This window comes from Vicia villosa, linkage group LG6 (assembly GCF_029867415.1).
Source record: "Vicia villosa cultivar HV-30 ecotype Madison, WI linkage group LG6, Vvil1.0, whole genome shotgun sequence".
Lineage (NCBI taxonomy): Eukaryota > Viridiplantae > Streptophyta > Magnoliopsida > Fabales > Fabaceae > Vicia > Vicia villosa.
The window spans coordinates 72,853,885-72,868,250 of record NC_081185.1 but is presented as its reverse complement, the minus strand read 5'-3'; the positions used below and the strand labels follow the sequence as shown (position 1 = coordinate 72,868,250).

At 32.9% G+C, this 14,366-nt stretch overlaps 1 protein-coding gene across 1 annotated transcript; it reads left to right on the top strand.

Moving 5' to 3' along the window:
• The first annotated feature begins 4,104 nt into the window (after positions 1-4,104).
• On the top strand, positions 4,105-13,881 carry LOC131609224 (FHA domain-containing protein FHA2-like). The gene is made up of 3 exons (XM_058880895.1): positions 4,105-4,918; positions 12,386-12,543; positions 13,508-13,881. The coding sequence occupies exons 1-3, from the start codon at positions 4,207-4,209 to the stop codon at positions 13,715-13,717; spliced, it is 1,080 nt and encodes a 359-aa protein (XP_058736878.1). The 5' UTR covers positions 4,105-4,206; the 3' UTR covers positions 13,718-13,881.
• The last annotated feature ends 485 nt before the right edge of the window (positions 13,882-14,366 follow it).

Sequence of the window (14,366 nt, the reverse complement as noted above, 5' to 3'; positions counted from 1 at the left end):
GTCGGTTTTTAATTTACAATTTGTCTTCATCTTTATCCCTTATTTTCATATTTTTTATTATTGATTTGCAAATTAATAGTTGGTTCTGTTTTTTGTTGATGTATTTGTTAAGAAATATAGATTTGATCTGCTTAGGGCGTAGAGAAGTTGAAGGAGGTTGAAGCAGCTCTAAAGCTAGAAACAGAAAAACTAAAGCCAAGGTTGTCCGGTAAATCTTGATGAAGAAAAAGAGACATGTTGAAACCAAAAGACAAATAAGTTGATTTGGATTCTCAATTGGGATGTTGGAGTTAAAGGTTATTATGAACATATATTAAATATGTTGATTTTTATGTTTTTTTTTTAACATTTTACTATTATCTTTAGAAGAGGCATTTGAACGTGTGTATTTCCACATAATTAACATGCTATATCTTATTTTCTTTGGTAGATTTATATTTTAGAATTTTCATACTCATCTGTCATGAAATTTATGTTAGCAGAAACATCATTTTCTTAGAAATCGATGATGTTGGTTCTTTTACTTCATTTTGAATTTATTTTGTCCATTATCATATTTGAGTAAATTGAACAGATTTCACACTATTAAGAAAATCATTTTATTTTATTTTAATAAAAGAGAATATGAATAATTACAAAATTAAGTTTTATAAATAAACTTTTAAAAATAGTATTTTTACGGGCTACTTCTTATTATTTGGGTGACCTTTTAACTATTTAGTCTAAGTAGATTAATATTCAATCTCTATTAATTGGATTAATATAAGGAGAAAAGAATTAGATAAAAAGTTGGGCCAAACAGTCTCTTAGACATAGAAAATTGTAACTTAATTAAGAGCATAATTATATTAAATATTTATAGTTAAATTAAATTAATTTTTTGATAATCTTTAACTATACAATTGAATATATTTTTAATAATATAACTTATGATTTGTTTAAATATATAATTTCTATCTATTAAATGGTATACCGCTTGAAATTCCCACTAAACCCTTATTAAGATATGCTTAATTTTTTAAAATTACAAGGACATATTCGTATAAACGTATGCTAAAATGAATAGTTATTTTCAAGCTTTCAATAAAAAATTGAATTAACACTCTGCTCATAGAGCCACCAAAATTCACATAGAGAGTGAGGTATAGACTCTACCTCAATCTATTCCACAACCACATCTCCTCCTTCTTTCAATCCACCGCTTCAAATTTCCTATCTCTCTTTAACCAACACAACCTTTCACCTTTAAGTCACAATTTATTAAAATTTTCAATATTAAGAAAAACTTTTGAAAATAATTAAATTCATTAATTATGATCATTTTTTATTTATAGGTTTGAAAACTATTTATTTAAAACCTGTAAATAAAAAATGACCCTAATTAATGAATTTAATTATTTATTTGAAAATTATATTTACTATTTAAAACTATTTATTCAACTTCTTAATATTATGATTATCATTTATAATTAATGCACATTAAAAACATATAATAATGTTACTAAACAATATGTATAATAGTATAGTAGGATTTTATTTGGTAATTATTACAGTTTTAGAATTTTTTTCATATTTATTATGATTTTTGATTTTTTTTTAATATTTATTATGATTTTTTTATTTTTTTAACTGTAATAATAAATCATTAGTATATTTTTATCTATGTGATAGGTGGGTAATAATGAACAACAATAATTATTTAAATTTTAAATACAAGTCATAAAACTTATTTTAATATCCAAATTAGGTTAATAAAACAATTATTTCAATATCTTTTTTAGTTTTTTTGGTGTGATAACTACTGTAAATTTAAAACGAATAACTATTTAATAATTTTAACATAAAAACAAGAAAATAATAGTTTACTTTTTCAAGATAGTCATTTTGAAAGTAAAAATATTAATTTTGAAAACTATTTATTCAAAGTTTAATTATTTATTTTGAACTTACAATTACTATTTAAAATTATTTATCGACTTCTTAATATTATGGTTATCATTGTACATTAAAAATAATAAACTAAGTATACTAAACAATGTGTATAATATTATCATAAAATTAATAAGTAATTATTACGTTTTTTTAATTTTTTTTAATAATTTTTGTAATTTTTGTTTTTTTTTAACGCTAATAATAAGTAATTATTAGATTTTATTTGTGTGATAGGTGGGTATAATGAGTAATAATAGGTATTTAAATTTTCAATATAAGCCATAAACTTTTTTTTAATATCTAAATTAGTTTAATAAAACAATTATTTGAATATCTTTTTTATTACAATATCAAATTTGAAGGATTTATAACTGGTATTTGACGGGAAACTGTTAAAAATTTTAGGTTTGGAAAAATTATCTAATATCTATAAAATAGTGTTATTTGAATTGGATAAATGATTATATTCAAATTTTTAATTTTACTATTAATTCATTTGAATTCAACTGAGTTTTGTTAACTCATCTAAATTCACGGGTAGATGTAAACGTATCTATACGGTTCATTTTAATATCCATCTTTTAAATATTTCTGTTGCTGTTGTTTTAAATATTATTGTAAATACGAATCAATGCTTAAGAGTTGGTGCATATTATTAGCATATATTTATAATAATGTCAATGTTAATCAATTGAAGAATAAATTTAAACTTTACAAATGATGGTTTGGTAAGCATGTGATGTAAATTCAGACGGGACCCGTGCGATAGCACGGGTTTCTTACTAGTAAATATTAATATTTGATATACAATAAAATGATATTCCGTTGTTTGGATAATTTAAAAACGGATGGAGCGGAGCGGAATGGAATGGAATAAAATGATATTCCGTTGTTTGAATAATTTAAAAACGGATGGAGCGGAGCGGAAATGAGTGGTATGGATTCCATTCCATTCCATCACTTACCACCATATTCCTTCCCCTCCGATTTGGGCGGAATGAATAACTTGTCTTATTTCGTTCTAAAATTTCCAAACAATGGAATGGTACATTTGTTCCGCTCCGTTCCACTCCGCTCCATCTCACTCCGCTCCATTCCATTCCGCTCCGTTCATTTCGTGATATCCAAACATACCCTAAAAAGATTTGATGAAGAGACAATATTTTAGTTTGTATTAGATGTTTTATCATTTATATTTGTTGTTCCTATTTTCTAAATATTTATGTTTTAAGTTATATTAACATTTACATAATAATAATAATAATAATATGTTATTAGGTATTATAGCATGTATTAAAATAAAATATTTGATTATATAATTGAAAGGAAATTACACTCACTTCCTTCGAAGTCTATATATGCACGTGTCATTAGAGCATGAGTACATCTAAAACCAATAAAAATAACATGAAATTGAGACAAAGACTTTGATGAAACTCATATTAGTAAATTAAAATAAAAAATAAATACAAAATATTTTTTTCTACACACTAAGAAAATGGATAAACGAAGAGAGATAGAGAGAGAAGGACAGAGGGAGGGAGGGAGAGAGAGAGAGAAGGATGGAGGGAGGAAGATGGAGAGGGAGGGAGAGTGAGTGAGAGAGAGAGAGATAGAGGGAGGGACAGAGATAGCAATAGAGGGAGAGAGATAGAGGGAGGGAGAGAGGGAGAGTGAGAGAGACAGAGCGCGCGTGAGAGAGAGAGAGAGAGATAGAGGGAGAGACAGAGATAAAGATAAATGGAGAGAGATAGAGAGAGGGAGAGAGAGAGAGAAGGATTGAGGGAGAAGGAGAGTGAGTGAGAGAGATAGAGATAGAGATAGAGGGATAGAGGGAGACTGAGAGAGACAGAGAAATCTGCCGAATCAATGCCGAGTCATAGAAATCTTTGTTATCCTTCCGTAAAATTGCGTCGATAACCTTTCTCGCGTCCATATTGACTATAATCTTCGCATATAGAGGGAGAGGGAGAGTGAGAGAGAGAGAAAGAGAGAGATTGCATATCACAAAGTTTACCCAAAAAATATTCATTTAAATTTTGACGTTGTGCGCATTAAAAAAGCGGACAAACGGGCACGAGAGTGCCCGTTTGAACGCTAGTAAATAATAAAAGATATAATAATAAAAAAATTAATATTTTGAATACTTTATTATTTTTGGGGAACGTTTCATTTGACGAGCGAAAGAGTAATAATTCCCATTCTTCTCCTTCTCCATCTCACACTTTCACAAACCCCTCTTTCTTTCTCTCCGTTTCCTCTCTGCAATTCGCGATGGGAACCGCAAGCACCGGCGGCGGTGACGTGGAAGCCGGTTTCGCCAAACTTCAAGGCGAAGACTTCGAATACTATATGCAAACCTACTCCATAATCCTCGGTCGTAACTCCAAGAAATCCACCGTCGATGTCGACCTTTCAAGTCTCGGTGGTGGAATGAACATTTCACGTCATCACGCTCGTATCTTCTACGACTTCACGCGGCGTCGTTTTGCTTTGGAAGTGCTTGGGAAGAACGGGTGTTTAGTTGAAGGTGTTCTTCATCTCCCTGGGAATCCTCCTGTTAAGCTTGATTCTCAGGATCTTCTTCAGATCGGTGATAAGGAGTTTTACTTTTTGCTTCCGGTAAGGAGTATACTCGGCGGCGGGGGGAGTGTCGGTCCTCGGCATTATGCGAATCATAATCATCATTCTGCAGGTGTTGCTCCTCCTGCTCCTGGTCCTCCTCCTGCTCCTGCTCTGCCTGTTCAGCCGCATTATGGTTATGGACATCCGGCAGGGTCGGGTGGCGCGATGGTGAAGAAAGGGAGGAGGGAGTATTATGAGGATGAGTATGAGATGGATGATGATGCTGATGTGGATGTTGGTGGTGTTGGTGTTGGTGGTGGGAGTAGTGGGAAGAAGGTTAACAGGAGGGAGGCTTATGATGGTTACGGGTATGGTGGTGGAGTTGGTTCTGGGGGCAAGGCTTCTCTGCCTGGACCGATTGGTTAGTCTATGTTGAGAATTTTTTTTATATTGCTGTGAATGTTCTGTGATTTAGATTTTAGACTCAATTTGAATAAATTTCACAGCAGATACTTGGATTGAAGGAATTTTATTTTACAATAGTTATGATTATGCAATTTTTCTGTTGTGTCTCTTTATTGATGTGGGAAAAGGCTATGTAATGTTGTTCCTTTGTGAAGGCTGGTTTTAATGTTTTATGCAGTTAGCTGAAGGAGGTTTCAATTGTGTGTGTGCCCTGCTTTGTAGTGAGGGTGTGTTGGGGCCTTGTATATTTAACTGGTCGTTTATATGCTGGCAGCTAGGGTTTTATTTTTTGTTTGGGGTTTTGTAGTTTGCTAGAATGTTGTTTCTGTTAGGATTTTTGGTTTGCTAGAAGCATATTTTTAAAATTGTGTTTTGTCTGAGGATGATTGGTTTTGTTAGGTTACATAGCTTTATCTTCTGTAGTGGCTATTGTATCTGTTTGTGGCTGGTTTGAGTGTTACTGGTTGCTGTGGCTTTTCTATTGGGTTGCAATATTTCTAGGAGGTTTTATATAGGTGCTGTGCATTCTTATCCATGGGGTTTGGAGAGGGAGTGTTATGATCTGAAAGGGTTCACTTGATGGATCAACCAATGTCATTGGGCTCTATTGTCTCAAGCCTCTAAAACCAAGTTTTTAATGAAAGTATAGAATTTGTAAAAGCAGGGTCTTACCTACACTTACATAGTTCTTTATCATTTGTTTCTAAGATCATAGTTGTAATTGCTATTAATTAGGGAGCTATAAGGATACCACGGAACATGAGATTCTCTTTGCAGTCGATGGTGAGGTAGGTAGATCATTGAATCAGTTGGTAGGTTCTTTATAGCAAAACTAGAAAAATGATGTGGATTAGATTCAAATCATTTAGTACATTGATAAGTTGTCCTGGCATTTTGTGAAGCATCAGTCCTTCCGGGCTGTCTTTTGTGATGAGGACTATCTTTGGTTTTACAACTGAGTTGGTAAATTTTAAGGAGAGCGTGTTAGTCAAGGGAATGAGAGTCTTTTGAACTTCAATTTTCAGAACGATCCTTTTGTTTTCCAATGAACTTCAATATATGGATCAATCAGCGTCAATGGACTGTACTATCATCTAACACCAATATTTCTAATAATAAAATTATAGAACATTTTAGAGCAAGGTTGTATGAACAACACTTATGGTAATTCTTTATAGTTTTTTCTCAAGATCATAGATGTGGCTGGCTATTGCTGAGAGGACTGACAGGATCTCAAAACTTGAGATTCCCTTGAAGACTGTCTCATAAAAATCATACTTGCACAATGTTAAACCCACAAAGTCTTCATCCTTCTCATGTGATATTTGGACTACACACCAATAAATATAGAATGGAGTATCAAGTTTAGCATATGCATCTGCTGGTATAGAAACTATGAATTTACAACATCATCATTGTTATCTTCTGGCAGTTTTCACCATTTAAAGCCATTAATGAGCTTCGCATTTAGCTTATGTGATTCCTTGCATTTTTTATTACTCCAAGGCTTATATTGTTAATATGCTAGGGATAAGCTGATGATTGAGTAAATATAACCTCTTATAGCCAACGTAGCCAAAATCTAGTGTTGACACGTATGATCAGAGCAAGATTGCCAATATTGCTTTTCATAGTCAAGACAGAGTGTTTTGAGCAGGATATATAAGGTTTCCATGTTCGGCCACCCGTTTTGTCGGGCCTTGCTAAAAACGGGTCATGTTTTTCTTTAAAACCAATAAAACACGTGATTTCTCTCTCCCTCCTCACTATCAGGACACAAACAGAAAGCCCTAACGATGCTCGGTCTCTCCTCATTCTGCAAACCCCTCTTCTCCTCCTCTTCACCACGACTCTATTTCTTCCTTTTCTCTTTGATAAGCTTAATTGTGTGGTCTCTATGATTTAATGGCTTCAAGCGGGTCTCAAAATTATTAATTAACTTAGTTTAATGTTTTGATTTATGGTAATTTGTTTATGTATTATATATTTTTATGCATCAGATCCTACTTAAAATCTAGTGTTTGACTACATTGCCTATAGCCCAATCGCAAGATGACCTAAGATGATTAGTTCAAGTTGTCTTCTAGTTGGATATTTAGTTTTTATGTCATATCTAAAGCTCATTTTATCTCTTGTTAGCTTTAAGTTCCCTTATGTCTATTTATTGTTATGGGGAACATGATATGGCCATCTTTCTGTGATATGAGAATATTGTTTCACTTCAATCAAGGTTTTAACTGTTTGCATCACACTCCTTGATATCACGGAGAAAGAATTGCGGTCAAATGTAGCAAATGTGGCAGTAGTCCTTTACTTAAAAGCTTGAATTGAATATTATTAAATGTAAGCATACTTTGGTCTACACTATAGTAGGCACTATAGTCTGAGATAGTTATGCCTATAGGCCACTTATTGCTAGAGACTTTACATAATTAACAAAGTGGTATATAACAGCCAGTGGTGAGCGTGTAGACCATAGATGTCAAAATCATAAGGCAGATTGTAAAATATGCCACTGTATGTATTATGCAAGCTTGACCGATCCTGATTCCAGCTCAGAACTTGTGTTGCTGGCATTGTGATAGGATTGCATGTTAGAAGGTAAATTTGGTGGGGTCGTTAGTTAATCCACCACTCCTAGTTGATGCAGAAAATCCATCAATAACCTGGCCAAAACCTGGAGAAAACCCACCAAAATTAACCCTTTGTATGTTCCATAGGGTAGAGGAAATTAACTCGAGAAAAATTCACTACCCACGGCTGATGCCAACTATGAAGAGCTGCAAATGGAAATCTGGACTTTGGTTTGTGATTACCGACTACAAGTCTGGGCTTGGAGCTTTGTCTTGGGTGCCAGGAGAACCTAGTCTTGTCGCGATTTCCTCTGTTTTTAGGTTCCCCTGTTTATGCACATTGAGTTTTTTCCTTTTTTTTTTTTTTTTTTTTTTGTTTTGTTGGTATTTTGCCAGTTGGGCTGTTCTTTAGTAGTGGGAAAGTGAAGTCTGGGGATATGATATGACAATATTTAGAATGAGAGACAGTATAAATTATGTAAAACTCTCATTCTCATTTTTTTGTCATTTTCTTCCAATTATCGCTTTGAAAGTTATCAGACTTGCAACGCTTTGATTTATGGTCTAATTAGATGGTCCACGAATGTGATGGTCCAACATCAACTATCATAGGTCTACATAGACTAACTCATCAAACTGATGGTCCAACATCAACTATCATAGGTCTACATAGACTAACTCATCAAACAATGTGCGGCACAGTGCCTTAGAATTCACCTCTATATGTGTATATGTATGCATGTCTTTATTAGCACAGGCGTCAAATTTGGCATATTTTAATTTTCTATAACTTGGAGTCCAATTTAACTATTCTAACATTGAAATAAAAGTTCTGATTACACCGGAACAATTCGAAAACTATTTGATACTATATCAAATCACTTTATGTTTGTTCTCATTACTTTGCTATACTGCTCTTGATGGTATTATTTATTATAGAGGGTCTTTACATTTCACCTGTCTTGAACTAATAAAGGGTAGAATAATGACATTAAATGGGAGAATTTGTTGAATTCACATCATTACCTTTGTTGTCAAAAGTGATATTTAGTGACGCGACATCGGTATGGTGGCGTGGAACAATCCATGGCCAACCCCAAACACAGCGGTTTGGCTGTTGCCTGCTACTTGTTTCAGGCTTTGGAGCTCTCCTACAGTATACTTAGGCAGCATTCTGGTTGTGATTTCGCATTTTTCCGGCCAGTACCTTCACATGACAAGAAGAAATGAAGAAGCAAGAAAGAAGAAATAGAATACTAGAAGAAACAAAGAATGTGAAAAAGGGGCACAACAGTTCTTTGGTGGCAGCTATCAACAGCAAGAGAAAAGAGGCTAAGAGGCTGCTCTTTCTGAGAAGAGGACTTTTCAGTTTTAGGATTTATTTAGAGAAGACATCAGTCAGTTTTATGGTTTGCGTTTCACTTAATGGGCCTTAAAATAAACCTAATCATATCATACTTCAATTAAATAATTTCATATGACTTATATATGTATAAAATATATTTATAGTGTTGATTATTTAATAAAAAGTAGTAGAATTGCGGCCATCTCGCAATCCGTGACCCCACAATCCCGGTTATGAGGTCGGCTGCTCCGCAATAGAAATTGACAGCATAGATTATAACAAAATAAACAACGAAGGTGCTTATATACCAAATTGCCAGTTTTGACACATAGTGTCAAGACTCGCATGTGTTAATTTTTTTTCTATATTACATGTGTTAATTTCAGAGTTTAAGTGTTGACACCGTGTGTCTAATTCTAGGTAGGATCTATGAGTATCACAGCTGGGGTGTAGATGATTATCACATTTTTTGCACGAGTCATGAGGGAGTAAATAATAACTACTATTAAATCAGATAGATATGAATGTCTAATTCTGAAGATTTATATCCATTATCATCAAGTAAATATAATATGATTCAACGGTTGAATTGATAGGACTCACATTATAACAAAAAATCATAAAAGGTTTAAATGTGCCGATTTTGACACCTTGTTTCAAGACCCATGTGTGATTGTTTCTATATTACACTTGATAATCTCACATTTTAAGTGTCTACGCCACCCTCCTGATTCTAGGTAGCATCTATGAGTATCACAACTGTAGGGACGATGAATTAGTTTTTTTCTTCCTTCTGGAGTTACTATTTTTGTTGTTGTTTAATGTGCTTAACAGACCATAAATATTTCTATTTAAAGTACTATCAACTCCTTGTTGCTTTTGATGGCGTTGCTGTCAAATGTGGCTCAGAGTTATCAATTGCGCGAGATTGAATATGGAAACTGAAATGTGGAGCATTTTGCGTTACGTTCCCGGGTGCGACCACAATTATGGCAATTTCAATCATTTATGATGAGCCCTTCTTGCCCCCATTTCCTCAGTTATTCAGCAATATTGTTTGTTTCCCTCACAATTTTGCCTTCACTTTATCTTAATTATAGCAGACTATAGGGTTTGAAACCTTGTTTAAATTTTGATTCAAGTTACAATGACTGCTATAATTCTTTATAACTATAACAAGGCTCTTTTGTATATTTTTTTGAGCATTTATATATATGCAGTATGAATTATTTAACTTGTATCTATTATCTTCATTATAACAGCTGTTCTGATTTCTCACTAGAACAGTTGGTATTAATAACTTTAATGATTGATAAGTGATAGAATTTAGAAATTCCTTCCATTTTAATGTTGATTTTCATAATTCTTTTAAGGGTCTTGCTGATATATGCCCTAAGGGCACATGTTAAAGAATACACAAATATAAATTATGTCTTCAAAAAGAGCAATTTTAAACTTTTTTGGAAATCGAATGCACAATTTCTAATACCAAGTTTCTATTTTTAGCACACTAACAAGTGCCATAAGGTAACACGTTAGCATTTGCATTTTTTTTCAATTACAGATATAATGTGATAAGGACTTTGGTATTATGGGGTGAATAAGTACCACATCGAGTAGTATGGGATGCTTAGTGGAGTATTTAAGTAGCTTGGTTTCTCCCCTTGACAGCTAGCTTTTAAGAGAGGGTTCCCCAAGTTTCTAGGTACTTGCCATATTAATGTTTTCTGTGCATTGTAGTTACATTCAATTGCATCTATTGATAGATTTTCATGTTCATGTGTATTCAAGTTTCCTGTCTTTTTTGCACTTGTTGCAAACTCGCTCTCTCGGATGTTACAAGTCCTCATGCAAAATCACCCATAGATTTGGGTAATATTGGGTTGGAATGAAGTCAAGTGAAAAATGCAGTGTATAGAGTAGTAGCCTTTATTTGGTAAATTAAATTTGCGTTTTTCATCTACCCACTTTTCTTCTAGCAAGCACTCCTTTTTTGACTCATTAACTGTTTGTTGTGCGGTTTGAGTATTGTTTCCTTGCATGTGATGAATTTTCCATTTTTATTTTATTACTAACATACTGTCTTATAAAATCAAATGTGTTTACATTGAAATATATAATTTTAAACGTATCTATTGGATAATCAAGAGAAGATGTAAATGAAAGTGTAGAGATGTGGAGACAAGCTTTGTTAGCACATGCTTTGCATTAATGGAAACAGAAGACGAAATATATTTAGTGTTAGTTTAGCAAAAGGAACACTAATTATAGTTTATAGATAAGACTTTGATTTGGAGACCATACTATGCAGCAAATCACATTAACTAAGTATCTTGGACCTATCATAAAAAATGACAGGGAAAAGTGGGAGATGTTTGTACACTTTAGGTTTCAATTAAGGTGGATGAGATTGAAGTGTGCTTTTTTGGTATTATTTCTGATAGATAAGTATCATTGATGCTTAAGAGAAACTTTAAAATCTCAGCTATAAGATATGCAATGTTATTTGAGACCAAATATTATGCTACTCTAAAAAGCCGAGCAGAAAAAAAGCTGAATGTTGTTAAGATAAGAATGATACGATGGATGAATGGACATATAGGACATGATAAGATTAGGAATGGAAGTATTCGAGAAAGAATGTTGTAGCACCTATTGTGGTGGAGATGGTAGAATCTCACCACAAGTAGTTTGATTTGTATGGAAAATTCCTGCGAAAGCTCCAAATAGAGAATAGAGAAGATGGGGGATAGTCCATTAATTAGTGGTAGAGGAAGAAGTAGGAAACCTCTAGGTCATTAAGGAAGCTTTAGATGTTTCTCTCTATGTATGTATGATTCATGTTGCTAATCTAATACAATAGGAAAATATGTTTACTGTTATGTTGTTGTCTATATTTTACTTATAGTTAGGTATAGGTTAATCAGTAAATATTTTGGCATAAACTATGTTTAAATTAGAAAAATGATGAGTTTGAATTATACTAAAAATATAACAGCATGAAGAACATGTAGGGGTGCTGTTGTTGTTTGATCCTTGGGGAGAGACCATATTCAATCTCTATCCATGTGTAGGTAAAATAGGTTGTAAAATTATTGGCTATTTTGAAACTCATAAATAGTGATTGAGGCTTCTGTTATGAATGATTTTTTTATGGATTTATTCAAAACAATTTATTCCCGATGAAAGTTATGATGAACATGAAATAAAGAAACTATATTTTAACTTTTATTATATTATGAGGGTGTTATATTTTAACTTAAGCTTTATTTGTGACTTATGACTTTTGATTTACGCGAGACTTGTGCATTTTAGATTTGTGGGGATGATTAAATTTAAGTATGCTTTAGAGGTTATTTTAGTATGCCTATGCAATTTTGAATATTAAGATATTTAAATCCGTACTATGATCATTCTATCTATATATTTCTTTCTTTCTTCAATCCTAGGTTGGATCTTGACTTTAAGTTTAACAACCTTAATTACCATGGTTTGATACTTGCAGATAAGAAGGCAGAAGGCAGGTCCCGAGTAGATCGTGATGCTGATAATCTTCAACTTCAGCAATTGGAAGAAAAGGATGTAGTATCATCTGTAGCTAATGTCCTCTCTGACCTTTGTGGCCCTGGAGAGTGGATGCCTATGGAGAAACTTCATGCTGTGGTTAGTTCTGACCATTATTTGTTTTAAGTTACTATTTATTACAATACTTGCTTTTGTAATTTTGTATGTGTGGGCGAGTTGGTAAAGTTTTCTGTTATCCCTTTTAGTTTTTACCAGAACTATACATGAAAGTATCAGCTACACAATTTTGAATCGAATAGTTTCCCTAATCGACATCTACTCTTGGGCTGTCTTTGGGATTTATCCAAAATCGGACATGATTTAATCCAAGTTAAATTGAATTGATTTGATATAGAAATCAAATTTCGTGTTTGTAATTATTAAATAATTGGAGTTTGAATTGATTCACTGTTCAATTTCCACATTTGGAACATATTTAAAACGAATTGATCAATAACTAAAATAATTGAATCCAAACATATAAAAGGATCATTTGGCTAAGTATTTGAGAGACATAGGATTAGATGACCTGTATTGATCAATCATAATGTAGCATCCTTATTTCTTCATATCAGAATTTTCATGCAACAATGAGATGTTTTGGAGTTTGCTTTTGATGTCACATCGAAGCATTTGTAAATATTTTTCATCTGGTACTATGATGCTTTTTCATGAATGCTTTTACAATTCATACAGTCCACATTGGCGGGGATGTTGAAAATAATAGAGGGTATGATTATGTGTTGAATAGTAATAAACTTAAAGATCATGCTAACAAGTACCCTAAAAACATTGTTTAAGGAATCCATAAAAGGAAATTCAAATTTGGTCTGTGGAAATATAAGTCAAACACTTCTCAAAGTAATAGAAGTTTCCTTCAAACCTGATAAAACTGCCCTTTACACTTTTTGTTAACAGTTTTTTTGCACCTTTTGCAACTGTTATTGTTGATGTTCGAGAGATAGAGAGAGCCGGTACATTTGTCATGTCATGTTTTTACAGGACTGTACTTAAGTTTTGTCCTTTGTTTAATCTCTGAATGTTGCTTTGTTTTTTTTGTTAGTTGGTGGATAAGTATAGCAGTGTTTGGCACCATGGTAGAGTAAGAAGATATCTTACATCAGAGGAGTGGCCTGGTCCTGAATCCAAAGGGAAGCCGTGGTATGGCTTACTCATGCTATTAAGGAAATACCCGGAGCATTTTGTCATCAACACAAGGTCCAAGGGCCGGGTCACTTTGGAGTTTGTTTCTCTGGTCTCTCTTCTTTCGTGAACTTGGTGCTATCTTCCATATGTAATAACTTATGTAGTCTACGAATTTTACAGAATTGTGATATCTGGTCAAAAGACCAAAGCTGTATAAAATTGCACCTTGCTTACTTTTTTCTGCACAAAAACTTCGTTATCTTTTGTGAATGTGTGGAGGAAGTTGAAATAGTTGGTGATAGATTATAGCCAAATCATTAAAAAGTTGGCTAAATGATGAAATCAATGGTTCATTAGGTTGAATCAAACTTCAAATCAAGAAAATGGTTAAATCAAATATAAGCAATATGTTATTGATGCCTTATGTTTTAATTGGTTTGGAATTTAAATTAGTAGGGGTTTCTGGTTAAAATTCTGTGAATGTATAAAATAGTAGTTATCTAGAGAGTTTTGTCTGGTTAAATTAATTCAGTTTACTATCTTGGATCAGTTGGATTTAATGCGGGATCTTTAGATCCAAAACAATCCTGAAGTTTCAAAATCTCAGTTAGAGAGTTTCCTTGGCGAACATGTTTGTAATTTCCAGAATGTATTTGAAGTGTGTGCAAGTACTTATTTTAGAGGCAAAGAAACTAAAAAGAACTCCAGAGTTATGAAAAACTGGAATAAAAACTTAGTGGTCAATTATGTGTTCGAACTTTGAAGTGTGTTTGACT